Raw genomic sequence first — 19,911 nt, 5'->3', positions numbered from 1 at the left:
TGCATTAGTCTTAATCAAGTTAAGAACCACAGGAGGTTTGTTTGGGAAAGAAAAATATTTTGTAAAACTTACATCAAGGAAGAACGTAGTTGTTTTTCATAAGCCCGCTAACTATGTAATATAACAGACGGATATGCTGTACACTAATGAATATAAATAGAAGATAAACCTGTGTCTAATCACTACAGCACTACCTGATTTCCTTCCCCAAAAAGGCATTTTTGAATATGAAATCATCCTGAACCCACTTTCTTAGAAACAAACTGATTTTCAAACAAGGATTTTATAATGCAATTCAAATTATGTGTGATGTGTCTCACAATTAGTCACATATGGGGACATGCTTAAAAACCACTGTCCAAATGAAATCAATCACATGCACTCAAACCTCACATCCTCATCATTGCCCACTTCTCCAACCTCATCTTCCAACACCCCACCTCCAGATCTGGTCTGAAACAACAACCAGCTTATAATTCCTCATACTTATCATGCCATATTATATTTTTGTCTTTGACCAATAGTTCATCTACATGAAGTTATCTTTCTCACCAACTCCAATCTTTTCTTTCATGAATATTTATCCAGTCACCAAAACTGTAAGCCACTGTCTCCACTACAGCTTCATGCTTTGTATATACTTACATTACTCAAGTGTATTACACTGAACTATAGCTACATGTGCATATCCCATTTGTTTCCACCCCTGGTACAACTGAGCTTATCAAGGTCTTGTTCCCCACAATATTAGCAAAGCAATAACTTATATTCAAGATTTTTAATAACACATCACTGCCTTGAACATGGGCAGTGTTTGATACATATTCAAATGAGTACATTTTTACTAGAGTTCTCTGTGCCAACATAAAAGCCTAAGATTTCTCAACTTCTCATTTAGATCTGCCCCCTTATCTGTAACATTAAAGAAATTAGTTCATTTAAGGAACAAAGGTGATGCTCTCTAAGTTTTAAATATTTGATATAGAGTTAGGTGGGGAAGGCAATGATCACTTGAACTCTTGGAAGAGGCTGACGTGTTCCCCAAACAATCATCCTCTATAGGGTTTAGAACACTATCTTCTGAACGTGAGAACTGAGCTCTAAATCCAAACATGTTACTTACTGGTATGCATAATTAGGCAAATCACTTGGACTCTTTGAAATCAAGTTTTTTTCTAATCTATACAGGAAGATGACAATTTCTAGATTAACTTATTTAAAAATTCTCTTTCCACCACCTCAATTCCATGGCCTCTGTAATATTTCAGAACATCACAAAACGTTTATGATTTCATTGTCTCCCTGCTTTCCAGAGCTATAGCTGCCTATGCTAACCCAGTGCTGGTTCACACTGACTCAGGTAAAAAAAACTTAGTACCTTCTTCATATTCATTAAAATTTCAACTCCCAGTCCATAGGTGAATAGGAAACACTTGACTGATTATTTCCAGGAGATGAATGTTCGATGTTTCTGCTCTTTAACGTCTATTTTGGTCAGCACACACCACTGCTTCTCTTGAGGGCTTCTCTAGTGGTTTTTCCCCACTCAGCTCACAGTTCTGTTCTAGCACTTGCTCTTCTGGTCTTCTCTATCTCTTCTTTCTTCACTATTGTCTGGTCTTTTCTCAGAAACAAAATAATAAGGTCTTTTTCTCATGCAGATTGGGTACCTATTCATCGCCTTACCCTTATTTTATAATCCTTGTAAGGGTCTGACCTATCCTAAGTCATTTTATTGAGATACTTTCTCTAAAATGACTTCAAATGCCAGTGCAGTGCTAGGATAACCAAATGTTTTCCAACAGGCTCTTCCCTTTTCCTTTCTAAATGTCAGAGCCAGAACAAATCAGAGTTCTCCAACATTCTTGTTTTAAAGTTGATGGATACTTGAAGGAACTTAATGACTTTTCTGAGGTAAATGAGAACATTGAAATCATAAAGCATAAAATCAAAAACTTCCATTCCATACTCAGGACTCAATGTTTTTCTTATCAACTAATACTTCTTTTTAAAGTAAATATCCAGGGACGCCTGGGTGGCTCAGTCAGCTAAGCCTCTGACTTTGGCTCAGGTCATGATCTCACATTGGTGGGTTCAAGCCCCGCATTGGGCTCTGTGCTGACAGGTCAGAGCCTGGAGCCTGCTTCAGATTTTGTCCCTCTCTCTCTGCTCCTCCCCTGTTCATGCTCTATCTCTTTCTGTCTCAAAAATAAATAAAAACATTAAAAAAATTTTAAAGTAAATATCTGCTCTCTATTCTGTCTCCTGGCCTAGATGAGACCCATTAACAAATTTTATAAATCTGAGCATACAGAAAGAGATGGGTAATATCTGCTCTTGTTTACCTCAGCACATGTGACGAGCGTCTTCCTTTTTGATTAATCTACGCTTCAATATTTAAAGTTGATCTCCAGCACAGTCTTTCTTGTGAATCTTGTGCAGTGCTCATAAAAGTAAAAGACTCTAAAATTTGTAATTATGGTAATACTCCATGAAAACTATATTAGAGTGGGTTATGTAGAGGTATTTTTATTCAGAATATTGCAATGAAAAAGGATTGGATGCTCTTGGTTTGCAAAAAGTCAAACCAAATCTGGCCTCATTCACATATTCTCAACATATAGAGCTTCTGTTAATTAAAAATGTAAAAATAATTTCTTAAGGAAAATATTACATAAAGATTTGGTCTGCCAAAATCACCACCTATGCTCTGCTCTCTAAAACTTCCAAAGGGTTATCCCCAGATCTAAGACTACTAAAGTCTCGTGTTGCTATCAGGGACCTTCTAACTCCCTTAACAATTTAATGCTGTGATTCTGAAACATAAAGAAGTTAAGAAACTTTCTAGTTCTCCAGGGTTTGATTCTCCAAGTGCCATTAATTAATTGGGAACAAAAAAAAGTGGTAAAAAAAATTTTTTTTAAATCATTTCAGGTTATCTGGGCCAATAAAAGACCTGATTACTGATAAGCCTTTGTGCAAGCAGAATTTCAGGAGACTAGTTACCTATTGGAAAGTATCCTGATAAGTCCAAGCCTTCTACCTTACTTTCTAGAAACTTTATATTTTTACCTTCCATACTGAGACACAAAATCATCTGTAATATATTTTCTGTATGGTATGAGGCAAGGTCAAGATTTGTTATTTACTCTGTGCACACTATGTGACTCCAGATGACTTGATTTAGAAGCTCCCTTCCCCACCGCATTGCAGTGTTACTTTTGACATAAACTAATCGACCTCTTGTTCTTTTCCACTAGTCTATTCCTCTTATCCTTGTACCAATACTACATTGTCTTATTAGCTATAGCTCTATAATAAATCTTGATTTTGGTCCTCTAAATTATTTCTTCTTTATGGGTCGGTTGATTGGTGTTGGCATTTGCACCTTAGTGGCTGCTTATCAATTTTCACAGTATAGCTCCTGGAATTTTTATTGAGATAGACTTGTACCTTCTAAATTTCATTTTAGAGAGAACTGACATCTTTATACTATTGAATCTGCTAATCCATTGATTTAGGTCTTTTAAAATTTCAATCAATAATGTTTTATTGATCTTTTTTGTATAAATGTCTTATGTATATTAGATTAGATTTATTCATATATTTTTTATTTTTTGATGATATTATAAATTGTGCTTTAATACCATTTTCTACTTTCTTGTTATTGGTATGTAATGATTTTTGTATGCTAAATTTATATTTAGCAATCTTGGTAAATTCATTTTTGTAATAATTTTTTATATATTTAATTGAAATATAGTTGCCATTAAATTCACTTATATTCCAAAATTTGTAGACCATTTGAGTATTCAACTACATGTAGTATCATTCATAAATAGGGACAGATTTGTTTTCATTATTTATAGCATTTATCATTACTTTTAGTACTGATTATTAATTCTGGTACTATTACAGTGGTATATTCAGGAGCTGAGGCAAATAAGGCAAAATTAGGCAATTCTATCTGAAAATGTACTGGTGCCTGAAAATATCTAAGAACTATTTAAAACTAGGTTTTAGATACTTTAAAAATTAAGTTGAGATTGTAACACAAACAAGTAGAATGTAGAAGACATAAGATATTTCTAGCTCCAAAATACTGTAGCAAATATAAAGTCCATTTTCTTAGTACTAGGACAAATAAGCTTGCAGGAATCCTGTAAAATGTATTTCTAATGATTTTAGTAAGAGAGAACTGAAGAGAATAAAAATAAATAAAAAATATCTGTTACTCTCTGATGTCTAATAAGTGTAAATCAAATTAACAAATTTCAGAGCAAATTGTAGAAAACAACATTATAACAGAGTATTTAGATAGATCTTTTCTGGCTACTAGATCTGCCATATGAGCAACTTCTCAGACAGAATTCCTTCTGCCTAGGTGATGGAGGCTCAAGACCTTAGTAAAAATGTTCACATATTTTAGCTCAGACCAAGGTCAATGGTCCTGATGATTTTATATCCCAAGCTACTTTCTGCCTGGGGTCCAGTTAATGGGCCCTCACATGTCACATTCCTTATTTAAAAATCTCAGGTGAAAAAAAGGTACTTGAGGATAAAACTATTTTCAGAAAAGATGAGAAACTGCTCTGATCTGTACTGAATCAGTGCTGCTTATGATATGATGACATGCCTTCTAACTGGATCTAAGCATTTAAAAATAAGCACACCTACACTTCTAAGTATGGATACTAATTTATTAATCACTCAACCAAAATTTAAATGTCAATTTTTGATTGCAACTGGCAACTGCAATCGCAGCTAAATGTTGAACATATTTTATATCTCAGACCAATATTTTCTATGAGTATCAGGCAAGATATAGATACAAATCTGTCTAGAGTAACCCTCTTCTTGACACATGGGAAAATTTGGCCAAAAAATTATTTACTTGTAGCCTTAGTTAGTTGATCTTTCCTCAGGATTCATTTCATGTGCAGGACGTAGTTTCCCTAGAGTTTCCCCAGAGTCTCAAGGCAACCTACAAAAGGCAGTTAATAGTCCATTCATAGGCACTTAAAAAACTTCTGAAGTCAAGATATTTCATGAATGTGATAACTCAATATTATATTAAATAAGTACATTTTCCCTGGCTTATAAAAATCCCAGAGGGGTGCCTGGGTGGCTCAGTTGGTTGAGGGTCACACTTCAGCTCAGGTCATTATATCACAGTTCATTGGTTCGAGACCCATGTTGGGCTCTGTGCTGACAGCTCAGAGACTGCCTCAGATTCTGTGTGTGTCTCTCTCTCTGACCCTCCCATGCTCATACTCTGTCTTGCTCTGTCTCAAAAATAAACATTTAAAAAACATTTTTTAATTCCAGATATTCATTTTCCCCAATCTAGTGGAGAGTAAAAAAGTATGACTTTAATGTCAGTCTTTTCAGTCATGGCAAACACATCCTGACACTTTCAAGCTACCTCAGAATTCATGAAATCACAAATGATATCTCATTTTTTGAAGATTTCTAGTTATTTATCCTTTAAAATAATAGGAAAGTCTATCATGGCCTTAAAAGGCCATTAGCAAGGAGAATATCAAAGATGTCTAATAAACAAATGTCTCTAAGCAATGAAAGGTACAAGTAGAATAAAAACCTATGTGTAAATGAATGACCATCAAACAAATTTATCTTAAGAGAACTGTTATAACTTTAGCAATGATGGTGAATTGGGAAGAATTTAAAATTGTTCCTAATTTCCTGTAGATATTACTTCATTATATTTTAATATTTAATGTTAAAGAGGAGTACAAGACCAAAGTTTATAAGGTTTAGAATTCCCTTTACACCTTCCTCAACTCAAAGAAGGCAAAGCCATAAAAGCTAATGTTCTAGTCGGAAAACCAGAGTTGCTTTGTTTTGGACCCTCATTCTTTTGTTATTCAATCATCACATACCATTTTCCATGAATTGGTTGCTAGTCCATAATAAAAAAGGATACTTTTTTATAAACAGATTATAAAGTTTTATGACCCTAACAAGGAACTACCAGAAATAATGCCAATTCTAGTGAATTATTGCCTGATAGGAAGTCCACAGATCCATATAAAATTACCATTATGAGTGGATATTAAGCAACTTTTCAGTGACAATTGAAATCTAATGGAGTGTCTCCAAACTCGATGAAAGAACCACCTACTTAATTTTATGACTACTTGGAAGCATCACACCTGTGCTATTATATGTCCATGCTGTCCACCTCAGGACACTGCCATCACAATGCTATGATCTGCTTTTCCTATTACTTCCCTAATCTCTGATGCTCCTCATCTTTCTAATAGACCTTGCTATTTAAGGTGTCCATATATTAGGTCATCCAAGCTAGGGACCTTGACATTGAAAGACAAAACTATTAATAATCAAAGAAGGGAAACTTGTGTTAAGCAAACTAGTTCTGAGCAAAGGAGACATATGATCACCATTCCAAGGTTAGTTCTTTTAGAGCCATCATGTTCCAAAGACACAAGACGTTTCATTAAAAAAAACCAAAAAACAGGCATTTTTCTTTGTTTTCTTTGTTCTCTGGCTGACAGCAAATACTTAAGCTTTGGTCTGACCCTGATGTCACCCACTATCCAGATGTAAGTTCATGGAGTGGATTGGGGAAATAATCTCTGGGAAGGTATCATGCATCTCTGGGACTTGGGGTGATAATAAATTTAAGATATAATTATTAAATGAGATACAATGAACACTATTAACATAACAGGAGACCAGAGCCTAAGGAGAGAGATGTGCGATAAGGAATCTTGATGAAAGCTCATGGTGGAGGTTAGGAAACAGTGAGATATGAAGTCTAATTAGGGATTTTCTTTTTTCCTTTTCTACATTGTCATTCCTTTATATCTTCCTCAAATTTTCTGTTAGTAAATAGAAGCCAAGAGCTAGCTATAGTTCATGGAATAAAGGGAATGTAAATCTATGCATGGGATGAAGCAAACTGGACCAAGAACAACATCACCATTGCTGACATTGAAGAACAGACAGAAATAACTGACCATGAAACATAAATAGTGTGGAGCAAGAGATCAGCCACAACCAGTAGTCTCTAGACACACTCTTTCAGTCACCCTTCAGTTATTCTATCTCCCTCTAAATGGCACATCAATCTCTCCTAAGAAAGCCAATTAAAGTTTAAAAATGGCTAGTCTCTCTGCTCCCTCAGCATTTTCCAAAGAAGGGCCAATCTGCAGTACGGTGGGTCTAGTTTCTGGGCAGCAGCAGAATGACCAAGTCTAAACCCAACATAGTCGTGAAACCATGAATCAGTGAAACAACTCTCATTCCATTTTTTTAAGTCTAATTTTGGATAAACCAGATTCTAGCCACCTTCTCACTGACCATTATGATGAAAGAAAGTAATGCAGTGACTCTCTCTCTCTCTCTCTCTCTCTCTCTCTCTCTCTCTATATATATATATATATATATATACATATATACACACACACACATATACACATATATGTATATATATACACACACACATACATATATACATATAGGTATGTATGTATTATACATATATATGATATATATATAACTGTTTTGGAAAGAAATTCCCAAGAACTCCATCTTAGGAAAAAATATATTTGATGGAAATCAGGCTGTGAACCTGTTATACAAACCTCTACTGTGGTTTGTCAATCAAATCTTCCATGACCTCCTTGAGTATGCTGACGGCTGTGGTTTGAGGCAAACGTTGCCTCAGTATATCTTAACAGCTTTACATACTGGAGAAATTTATAACATTTTATCCTCGTTATAGTTTCAGAAAGTACACCATTCCAAGAAGAAGTCACTTAGGTCTTAGTTAGGTCTTTTTGTTCTTCTTGTCATTAGTTAGTTAGTTAGTTAGTTAGTTAGTTAGTTAGTTAGATATAGGATCTTGGAAGGATCTTGAACTTGGAGTTCTTTCAAGTTTCTTGAGGGACATTCACAGAAAATAATTATTTTCTACTATTATTACTAACAAAGGTAAGAGATTCAAGAAGACAGAGGTCAAAAATGACAATATATTACGGAGTCACTTCTTTTTGTGATGTGGTATACTATAAAATGCTCATTGCTATCTTTCTGAACTATAAAGCAAAAATGAATCTCTACTTTACAATTAAAAGTAAACACAAGATTTAAAAAACTAAAAGGTTAAGATAGAAAACCAATAATATTTTAAAATCTAAGTAAAAATTGACAAATAATGTAGGACTTTAAGCAGTGTTTAAAAAGCTAAAGCAATCAAACAAAAGATGGGGCACTTGAGTCGGTTAAGCATCCGACTTCAGCTCAGGTCATGATCTCACAGTTTGTGGGTTCGAGCCCCGCATCGGGCTCTGTGCTGATAGCCGGAACCTGGAGGCTGCTTCAGATTCTGTCCCCTCTCTCTCTGCCCTGCCTATGCTCACACTCTGTTTCTGTCTCTCAATAATAAATAAATGTTAAAAAAAACTTTAAAAATTCAACAACAAACAAAAGAATAAAACCAAGCAACTTAATATCTCAAAATTGTCTAAAATTCTAAAGGAGACATAAGCTAAATTACTTAAATTTTAAATAAAAAATTATGGGAATAATATAGCAGGTAATAAAAAGGATGTAATATTAAACATTAATACCTAATATAAATATTTAAAGTATGAAATTCAGATAAAAAATAAATAACATAAAAAGGCAAATGTGTTTAAAGCTGAATGTTACCATAACAGAGAAAAGAAATATAAATCCCAGATAAGAATCAAATGTAAAAACCATCTAAAGGTAGATTCACCTTTCCATAACGGATTCCTCCTGGATCTGAAACATACTTCATAGATAGAGAGTCAGTGGCACAAAGGAAAAGCTATAGCTCTACTTTTATCCATGGGTATTTACTTTTAATTTTCAAACAGCTTTAAAGGTCAGTTATTTAATACCAAGCCCAAAGCAGTTAGATTCCATGTGTCAGAAGGTTTTTGGAATAAAAGACTGTCAAAGAAGATATGTTGAAATTAGAAGAGATTAATAATTTAATACCTCATAGGTTGAGATAATAAAAATTATAAAAATATTATTATACTAGAACCACATAGTTTAGTATTATACAGCTACCTAGACAGCAGATAATCAGCTTACAAATTTGAATAGATTCCAAGTAAATCAGATTCTTTTAGTAATTACAGAATTGTAAATTCATAATTTTAGCTGAGTTTAAAAATCTGATACCAGTTTTAATTCTGTCTTGTAAAGAAAGTAAGAAAACATGAAATTGGTTTTGAAAATAATTTTATCAAAAGATATTTTAAAGGTTTTAATACAGTGTAACATTCTCTGGTCTGGAAATCTCTCCCACTATTATACTGTCCTTCTACTTGCCCTCACAATCAAGCTCTTCAACAATAGAAATAATCATTGACTCCTAAAACATTGACATTTAATTACTTATTTTCATTATGCACTGCACCAAAAAATATTTTAGAGCTTGAGAGATTTGAGAGATGAATTTGACACAGCAGCAAGAACCTATCTATTTGGCTCTTTAGTTTCCCTAACTGATTTCCATAATGTGATTACAAAAATTATGTGTCCCTTTCCCATTTACTTGTTAAATACACTTCTCAGTAAGTGTTTTACTGCCTTTTTAACATCTTTGTTCCTAAGACTGTAGATTAAAGGATTCATCATAGGAGTTACTATCCCATAGAACAGGGATACTGATTTGTCAGTAGCATCCAAGTCCTCTGAATTAAGTGTGTCTTTAGACTTGGGCTTCATGTACATGAAGAGAATGGTTCCATAGAATATTATCACCACAGTCAGATGGGCGGAGCAGGTGGAGAAGGCTTTGCTTCTCCCTTCAGAAGAGCTAATTTTGAGGATGCTGACAATGATTAATGTGTAAGAGATAATGATTAATAACAGTGGTGTCAATATAAACAGTGTTGTGGCCACAAGCATGATGAACTTGTTGCCTGAGATGTCAGCACAGGCCAGTTTCATGACAGCCAGAATTTCACAGGAGAGATGATTGATGACGTTATTCCTACAGAAAGGCAATTGTACTACAAATGCAGTTTGTACTGCAGAGTTGATGACTCCTATGATCCAGGACCCAGCTGCCATGGGCATGTAGGAATCCTTGCTCATGATGACAGGATATCTTAGAGGGTTGCAGATAGCCACATACCGGTCAAAGGCCATCATGCCCAGAAGCACACACTCTGTTGTCCCCATGGCCAAGCCAAGGAACATCTGCACTGCACAGCCAGAGAAGGAGATGGTCTTTCTTTCTGAGAGGAAGCTCACCAGAATGGAAGGAATGGAGCTGGTGGTGTAGCAGATGTCCAAGAAGGAGAGGTTCCCCAGGAAGAAGTACATAGGGGTGTGAAGGTGGGCATCCCAGATGCTGATTACAATAAGGGTGCCATTGCCCATAACAATGAAAACATACATTATTAAGATTAGCACAAAAAAGAGTAGCTCAAGCCTTGGGTAATCAGAAAAGCCCTTTATAAAGAATTCCACCAGAATGGTTTGATTTTCCCATTCCATTTTACTGTTTCTCTTTTACCTGTAAGACATTAGAATTTGTTAAAACAAAATGTGTATCTTATTATGATAACTTTCAAATACCAGTTTACAAGTACCAGTTTACATGTACCATACTCTCAGAGGGGAATAAAAATTTTTAAGGAAAAGACTAAAGAAAAAAAGAGAAGTAAACCAAAGCATGGCCAGTTATGAAGAAAGAGGGGAAGGGAAGAGGAAACTTGTTTTATGCTACATACAATATGTCATGTGATTTACTTAATTTCATCACAGTGCTAATTGATAGAGATATTATTATCCACAATTTACAGATAAATAAAGTGTAAATATTAAGTAAACTTGACCAAAAGTAAGTATATTATCAGAGCTAAGTAAGATGAAACCTAAGTCTTCCTTCCTGAAGCCCGGGATTTCTGTTGTATTTATCAACACATATGTAAACTAGAGGTTATAATAAAAAAATTAGCATTGTATTTTATGTGTAACTGAACAATAAACCATTTTTATTGGCTATACACCACCACACAATAAATCAATTATCTTGTTACTCCTTGAAATTATAATGTTATGTTTACTATCTGTCTTGACCAGTAGCATGTAAACTTTATAAAGATGGATACTTTTCTTGTTTACTTCCATAGTCCAGTACTATTAGTGAAGTGGACATGGAGATAGATGTTCAAAAATATTTGTTTAATTAAGGAATTAAATGAAAGACAAAATATTTCTCACTCTGTGTCAATCCTCTACTAATCGCTTGCTTGATGCATTACCTAATTCAGTCTAAATAGCAACCCTATTAGTCAATTACTGTTATTAACAGCATCATCTTTATTAACAAAGAAAATAAATCACAGAAAAATTAAGTAATTTGCTTAAAGTCAAGGTCATGTGGCTAAAAAAATGATATAACAGAGAGTTAACCCCAAGCCATATGGCTAGAGTATAAACTCTTAATTAGTCAATTTCTAGAAAAAAGCTCATAGACTAGAATATCTTGTAATCCAATAGACAATACTACAATTTCAAAAGAAATATGAGACCAAAATAGGTGCTTCTTCAGAAAGAAGCAAGATGTTATCATGGTGATTTGAGAGAAGTTCATTTGATACTTTCTATTTCACTACAAATGTGTTGTCATACAGCATTTAATCCTCCATCTGTAATTTCCCTTGTGAGATTTTCTTTCCCCTTTTCCCCTATTATTCTTGAGTAATATTTTTTCTTATTCATCTCACAGGGCACTTCCCTATATTATAGGTATTCTCAAAAGAACTGGGAGGTGAGGGGTCTTTTGTATAGATTTATCCTTCCCACTTTTTTTTCCTGTTTTATTAAGTTAAGTTTTGTTTGTAAATTTTTAAAACTTACTTGGAATTTTCTAATTCCATGAAATAAGAACTAAATTTCTTAATATTTCCTCTTTCTTCTCTATTGCTAGCTCTAATTAATGCCCTTAAAATAGTTTGTTTTCCTAAAAAGTTAGATATTGATATGAAATGTTCTCTTTATTGGCCTCCAGATAATTTTTCCCTTTTCTTTAAACCAAGAGTTACCCAAATGTGTTTTCTTGCACAACTAGTCATTAGTTGTTATGTTTTATTTTGTTATTTATTTCAAATTTTATTTTATTATAAAAAGAGAACATGACCTATGGAGACTTTGGCAGTCAATTACTTGATCCGTGTTGTAAATGTAAACAAAGATATAGATACAAACACATGTATACATGGATACATATAATCAATTTAATGTAGTTTAAATATTTGAAAAAATTATACTCTGACATTATGACATCTATATTTAATCAATTGTATATAAAATTTTATATTCTGCCTATATATATGTATATATATATATATTATTTTTTATATGCTTAGCTTCTGTGTTGTTTATGGCTGATAATCTTTAAAATTGTGAATGTTATTAATGAACTTTCTCATGTTTTGTGCTTTGAATTCTACTTTTAAAATATTGTTGCTACACTCCTGTTTTCTTTTAGTTTGCTTTTGCCTGCATTTTGTGCATCCCTTTATTTTCAATTTTTCTATTTTGTTTTGTTAAGTATACTACTTATAAGTAAAGTATATATGGATTAAAATTTTTAATCTCTTGTTACAGCCTCTGTATTTTATGAAAGTATCCAGTTCATTCACTTTAAAATATAAATATTAATGTACTTTTTTACATATACTTTATTTTTATTACTTACTGATTTTTCATTTCTGCACTTCGCCCCCCCCCCCCCACACACACACACTTTCTTCTTTTTGCTGGTTGGTTGTCACTCACTATTTGTTCTCATTAACTTGAACACTCTACTCAATTTTACCATTCCATAAGTGGATACGTTCTCAAGTCCCTTGTCCACCTAACGTTATGAGGTACTTTGCTCTGAATGTAAGGTCTATCTTTTCATTTTCAGGCCATAATTAGTCTCTTTGGGATCTCCCAAAACCCAATCTGATTTTTCTAATCTAAGTTCCTCTTTGCCCTAGCTTTTCAAATCCTTTAACTTTTTATAAGATTTGCATCCTATAGAATTTTTTATATTTTTCTGTTAGGGCTCAAACCACTTGAGACCCCAAAGGGTATTATATACACCAGGGGTTCTTTGAATAGTGAAGATTATGTGCACACCTGTAAAAAGTCATCTCTGCCAAAGCCATTGTTCCATTAGCTATCTCCATGCTACATGACAGTCTATCAAGCACATTTCATACCACTATCAAACACAAATCTGGAGGCAAACTTAGGTCAAACACCATCTCTGCCTCTTAACTAGATGGCCTGGGCATGTTTCTGATCATCACCATCCCTCTCTATAGAATAAAGATAAAAACACCTATATCATATTATTGTTGATATGATTAAATGAGCTGGTGTGTATAGTGCAATTGGCACAACAATGGTTCCTATCATGAGTGGTTTCCTTCACCATTTACATCTCTTTATCTCTCTGTCATTTCTTTATCAAGTATACATAGCTTAAAGCTTAATCAGATCACACACTGTTCTAACAAATGGTATTATTTTCATCCTATGTACAAATCCTAATACACTTTATCATAGTCACTCAAATCCTCTGGACACCAGCAAATTAGGTGCCAAAATGGAAAAATCATCTCAAAGACTTGCCTTATATCAAGTTCAATCCCCTCTATAAAAAGATAGGGTTGTAGTAAAGTACCAGTGTGTTCTTTGTCTTAAAACACATGACTAACTTTTTTGACTAAGACTATTTTACATCTTTTGCAAGGCTCTTGCATTAAAAATGAAAAGGAAAAGTTATTCACTTTTATAATTATACCTAATGATCAAAAAGCAAATATTCAAAATAGTCACCAATACTGCATGCAAACATACTATAATACTCAAGCAGGTCTCTTTCTGGCTGTGTACTGCTTTGGTAAATTTTCTTTCTCAGATCTAAGGAAGTTATAATGTTCAGTTTATTTTTAAAAATCCAAATTGGTCATGGGATACTCCTCATATGCTATCTCTGTAGAAAGAGGTCCTAGAAAAGTACCTGATACATAGTTCACTTGGTTCTCAGGTGACTGAACCAAATGGAACTGAGTTGTTGCTAGAGGACTGGCGATGACTTGTTTGTTATTAGTTCTATACTGCAGAACACATAGTCTACTGTACATCTGATAGTAAGCCTCAATTCACTCAAGCAGATAACAGTGTCCAAATACTATGTACTACACTAAAAAGCTGCACATTAATATAAAGTAATTCATCCTGCTGGACAAATTCCTTCTAGTTGGTTGTGCAATGGTCTTTGCATACAGAACTGTTCTTTTTGTCTCATAGCTCTTTTTCCCCAACGTCAGCTCAGTCAATAGACCCTTACATTCCAACACTCAGACTCTCTGTGAGAAAAAACATCCCATGTTCAGACTTGACACTTTGAACCCATCAGTCCAACTCCTGCTTATAGATGATAAGTTTGTTTCCTGTCTTTGCAGTAACTTACTTTCAAACCAGAGACTGTCTCTCTAGGTTGCAGCAACAACAGGTGATTTTGTCTTGCTTTTCTACTTGCAGCCGATCTTCATGACTCCACATTAGTAGCTGAGCCTCCAAAGAGGCAGCTACTTGCTAGTGAGTAACATTTTGCCATAGAAATTCACTGATTGTTTGACATTTTTAGAAACATGATTGTTACAGGTGTGAATACAAAGATAAGTTCTGCTAGTTCAGATAAAACACCATTAGACTCCTCTAGTTCAAAATAAGAAGGAAATTAATATTTAGCCATACATTTTAGGAATAGGGCAATTTTCCCATAAAGCCCAGGCTAAACCACTGCCCCATTGTGGAGATGCACAAATATCTAAAGAATCTGTTCCATGCTTTAGGACATAATTTAAATGTTCTAAAAGACCTCTCTAAACCTCTATGGAGGTTGCTTCATAAATGAATTATGTATAAAATATGAGACTTCAGAAGTAAAGCCCTAAAGACCTAATTATGGAGGCCTATTATTCTGTTTCAAACAAAAATCATAAAGGGACATATATATTGCCATCAAAATTTCCCTATCTGAATTCTCTCTCAATCTTTCAATCTCTTTTTCTCCTTCTCTCACACACATGAAAACATACACATTTGGGAAGTATAGATTAACTATACAATCTTATGTTCACTTTATTATTTAGTTTATAATAAAAGTTGACTTTCTGAATTAACATTTACATTGTAAATATTCAAAAGTAACACACAGGTTTTGTACATGAAAGGGATTTTTCTTTTTGTTAGAAGGAGGCAGGAAAGGGAAAAGAAGGATAGGCAAGGAAAAAAAGATATACTCAGGTAATATCTAAAGCCTTAAAAAATGGGCCTGAAAATAAATTATAATTAAACAACCTAGTGATACCCATAGTTCAGGAAGAAGTCTGATCTTCTTTATAAAACAATTAAATAACTCAAGCTAAAATCATTTGCTTCTGTGAGGAATCAATGAGGCACCTTAAGGCTGGATACTTTGCAATAATCTTTTTTCTTTTTCTTTTTTAAATTTATTTTTTAACAAAATAGGTTCAAATTCCACGTTAAAGTAGAATTTAGAAGCAAAACTATGGGGTCAAAATCAATGAAGATTTTTATGAAGCCAAAAGATAATACTAATTTATGCTCCCACTATAATTACAGTGATTTGCTCTTATCATCACCGGATTTTCTCAATAATTTATAGTTTTTTAAATAATCTAAAGAGCTTAAAATAGTATCTCATAATGGCTTTAGATGGAATTTTTAACTACTAGAGATATTTAACTTTTGTGTGTGTCTTAAATAGCTGCATTTTCCTTTACATGTGTTATGTATTCATATTCTCTACCCATATGTACATTGGTGTTTTATATTTTCTAATAACCTCGGTTTATATCCCTTATTGCATACCTGCTCAATAAAGCTGACTGTAAGAATCTCTGTGGCTATAAAAATGTTCAAAGTGCAGTCTCTACCTGCCCTACAGGTAGTGAGAAAACATCCATGTAATCAGATGATTTCAACAAAAGGGGGTAATGCTGCAATTAAAACGATAGTTTAGAGGCGCCAGCCCTTGACTTCTACTCAGGTCATGCATGATCTCAAAGTCATGACATCAGTGCCCAGGTAGGACTGTGCACCAGGCACGGGGACTGCTTGAGATTTTCTATCTCCCTCTCCCTTCACCTCTCCCCTACTCCCTCCCTTAAAATAAACAAGCTACTTAATTAATTAAAATGATGGTTTAGTGTGCTATGAAAGTGTAAGTGATAAGTAACTCAGGATCAAGGCATACTTGCCAGGAGAGGTGATACCTGAACTCATTCTTAATTTGTGAGATTTTGAGAGGTAAATAATATGAGGAAGGACATCCAGGAAGAAGAGAGAATAACACCATGCTATAAAACAATAAGTGTCTCTGCACTGCAAAGAAAACAATCAACAAAACTAGTAGGCAACCAACAGAATGGTAAAAGATATTTGCAAATGACATGTCAGATAAAGGGCTAGTATCCAAAATCTATAAAGAACTCACCAAACTCCACACCTGGAAAACAAATAAGCCAGTGAAGAAATGGGAAGAAAACATGAATAGACACTTTTCCAATGAAGACATCCAGATGGCCAACAGACACATGAAATGATTCAATGTCACTCATCATCAGGGAAATACAAATCAAAACCATACTGAGATACCACCTCATGCCAGTCAGAGTGTCTAAAATTAACAACTCAGGGAACAACAAATGTGGAGAAGATTTTGAGAAATGGGAACCATCATGCACTGTTGGTGGAAATGCAAACTGTTGCAGCTGCTCTTAAAAACAGTGTGGCAGTTCCTCAAAAATTTAACAATAGAACTACCCTATGACCCAGCAATAGCACCGCTAGCAAATCTCCCAATGGATACAGGAGTGCGGATACATAGGGGCACATGTACCCCAATGTTTATAGCAGCACCTCCAACAATAGCCAAATCATGGAAAGAGCCTAAATGTCCATCAACTGATGAATGGATAAAGAAGCTGTGGTTTATATATACAATGGAGTACTACCTAGCAATGAGAAAGAATGAAATCTGGCCATTTGCAGCAGTGGATGGAACTGGAGGGTATTGTACTAAGTGAAATAAGTCAGTCAGAGAAACATAGATACCACATATTTTCACTCATATGTGAATCTTGAGAAACTTAACAGAAGACCACAGGAGAGGGGAAGGGTGAAAAAAAAAGTTACAGAGAGGGAGGGAGGCAAACCATGATTCTCTTAAATACTGAGAACAAACTGAGGATGGATAGGGGGTTGAGTGAGAGAGGAAAGGGAGTGATGGGCATTGAGGAGGGCACTTGTTGGTATAAGCACTGGGTGTTGTATGGAAATCAATTTGATGGTAAATTATATTTAAATATAAATATATATATGTGTATATATATATATATATATATATATATATATATATATAGAGAGAGAGAGAGAGAGAGAGAGAGAGAGAGAGAGAGAGAGGAGAGAGAGAGAGAATAAATAGAGTGTTGCTGGAGGGGTTCTTGGATGAGGAATGGGCAAAATGGGTAAGGGGCATTAATCAATATTTCACTATATGCTAACTAACTTGGATGTAATTTAGAATATAAGTAAATTATTTTAAAAATAATAATAAAATAAAACAAGAAATGGCATGATGAAGGCAAGAAAATAAAAATAATGTAGCATCACAAGAATATAAATAGAGAGGCATATGGGGGTTGGTGGAAGATGAAACTAAATAGACCAAATCAAAGAAGGCCCCATATGCTATATGTATCAATCTGGGATTAGTTACAAATTATAGAATACATACTGGATGGAAAGAAATTTTTTCATTTACTAACATTAAATGATAGTATGGAAGTGTTTCCACAAAGTAATTCCTTCCCAGAATTCTCCAGAAATTTGTTTTCCAAATCACTAAATCCTGGTTAACTGAGTACTGGAAAAACAGGAAAATCTTTCAAAGTAAATTTTCTGAATGGTAAACCCTGTAGAGGCTCAAGTCTTAAATAAAACATATCAGTATTACAACAACAATATATGTAACCAGCGAATTTGAGCATATGGGTACATCAAGAAAGGTGACTTGCCTTTCTTTTCTTCAGACTTATTCTATTAAAAGAAAAACCATCTTCCTCTTCTCTTTTGAGTACAAAAAAACATATTAAAATTTCTACTTTTGGGAGCATCTGGATGGCTCAGTTGGTTGAGCATCTGATTGGGCTCAGGTCATGATCTCACCATTCATGAGTTCAAGTCCCACACTGGGCTCACTGCTGTTAGCATAGGGCCCAATTCGGATCCTCTGTCCCACTCTCTCTCTGCCACTCCCCCACTTGTGCTCTCACTCTCTCTCTCTCAAATTTAAATATTGGAAAAAATAGAATAAAATTTCTACTTATTTATTAAGTTTCTATCAACAATTTATAAGTCTAATATAAGACTAGGCTTTAGGTTGGTCATCCCTAAGAGCTTGTGGAAACAGCTGGATTTAAGCTTTGAGGAGAAAAACAAAAGAAGAATCTGAGTATCCAAGATGGCCTGTGGGTCAAACACAATATCCTTAACTGTAAAGGTTTTCTACCTACCTGGAATTCTTCAGGAAATAAAAGTCCTTGAGTGTGTGTATGGAAACTAATAGTTTTTTAAGTTTGTTTATTTATTTTGAGAGAGAGAGAGAGAGAGAGAGAGAGCGCGCACCCAAGCTGGGGAAGGGCAGTGAGAGAGAGGGGAAAGAGAGAATTGCAAGCAGGCTCTGTGCTGTCAGCACGTAGCCCAATGCAGGGTGGAAGCAGAAGTTCAGACCTGAGCTGAAATCAAGAGTCAAGATACTTAATGAACTGAGCCACCCAAGGGCCCCACTGATAGGCTTTTATAGCATTTCACTAGGATGTGAATCTGATACATCAATAATCTCAGCCTTTGTCATCAGATTTAATCTGTGAATATCTAAGATGGAAGTTAGAGGGAATTAAATAGAGTTTGTAACTGTTTGACATTCCTGTCACTAAAATTAAAAACTGAATTGGGAAAGTGAAATTAATATATTGCAAAATACCACAAGCATTTAACTCTTATTTGCCTATGTAAAATATGTTAATGCCCAACATCCTCTGACTTTACTGCTCCATCATATAAAATTTATCCAGCCTAATGAATTTCCTAGAATGTGGCTTACTCCTGAACACAGTTTCTCATTCCTGTTGGCCTGTAAATTTGAAATGTTCTTCAGATAGAGTAAAAATTTTAGGAGAAAGACAAGGAAAATCAAGATAATATCACCTGTGTGACATCTCCCAATCTTCTACCTCTTCAGATCACTAAGGTGACAAAGCTGTTAGTAATAGAAACAAGACATCAATGCAGGCCTATACTAAAAATCAAGAACTTAGATATTCTTCTAAGTTTTGGAAAAATATTGGAAAGATCTCAGGATATCAAAGAAATCTGGCTTCTCTTAATGGGCATGGACATGACGCCGTCCAACCCAACACTTGCCCACATTATTGTCTAGACCAGTAGACTGATTTTCCAGCCAAGTTTTAATTTTGCAAAATTTTCTTTATACTAGAGCTAACACGTAAGCTGAAACAAAGAAAGGAGATAAAATAAGGATGTTCTGATTGATTGCATAGGCTCCACATTTAAGGCCCATTTACCTCTTCCCTCCATAGTCCCCAATGCTCAGCACTCTTAGTTCTTTTAGGAAAAAACATTCTAATTATTGAACAAGAAAATAGTATCCAGATGACTTAGGAGGATTTTGAGATTAATGTGAAACTACAACACAAGGCTCTCCACTGGAGGATGTAGGTACAGTGTTTGGGGATTTTCTGTTTTGCTTATCTCACAACAGAG

The 19,911-nt window shown here is 34.5% G+C and overlaps 1 protein-coding gene across 1 annotated transcript; it reads right to left on the bottom strand.

Moving 5' to 3' along the window:
- Window positions 1–9,576: 9,576 nt before the first annotated feature.
- LOC115276512 (olfactory receptor 13C2-like) lies at window positions 9,577–10,530 on the bottom strand. The gene has a single exon (XM_029920554.1). It carries the CDS (start codon window positions 10,528–10,530, stop codon window positions 9,577–9,579), a length of 954 nt encoding a protein of 317 aa, XP_029776414.1.
- Between the last annotated feature and the right edge of the window lie 9,381 nt (window positions 10,531–19,911).

This window comes from Suricata suricatta, chromosome 13, assembly GCF_006229205.1.
Source record: "Suricata suricatta isolate VVHF042 chromosome 13, meerkat_22Aug2017_6uvM2_HiC, whole genome shotgun sequence".
Taxonomy (NCBI): domain Eukaryota; kingdom Metazoa; phylum Chordata; class Mammalia; order Carnivora; family Herpestidae; genus Suricata; species Suricata suricatta.
Note: the sequence above shows the minus strand (reverse complement) of the source record. Positions and strands in the feature narration are given on the sequence as shown.

Coding starts and splice junctions, on each gene's coding strand:
- LOC115276512 (XM_029920554.1), bottom strand. CDS start 10,530: ATGGAATGGGAAAATCAAACCATTCTGGTGGAATTCTTTATAAAGGGC.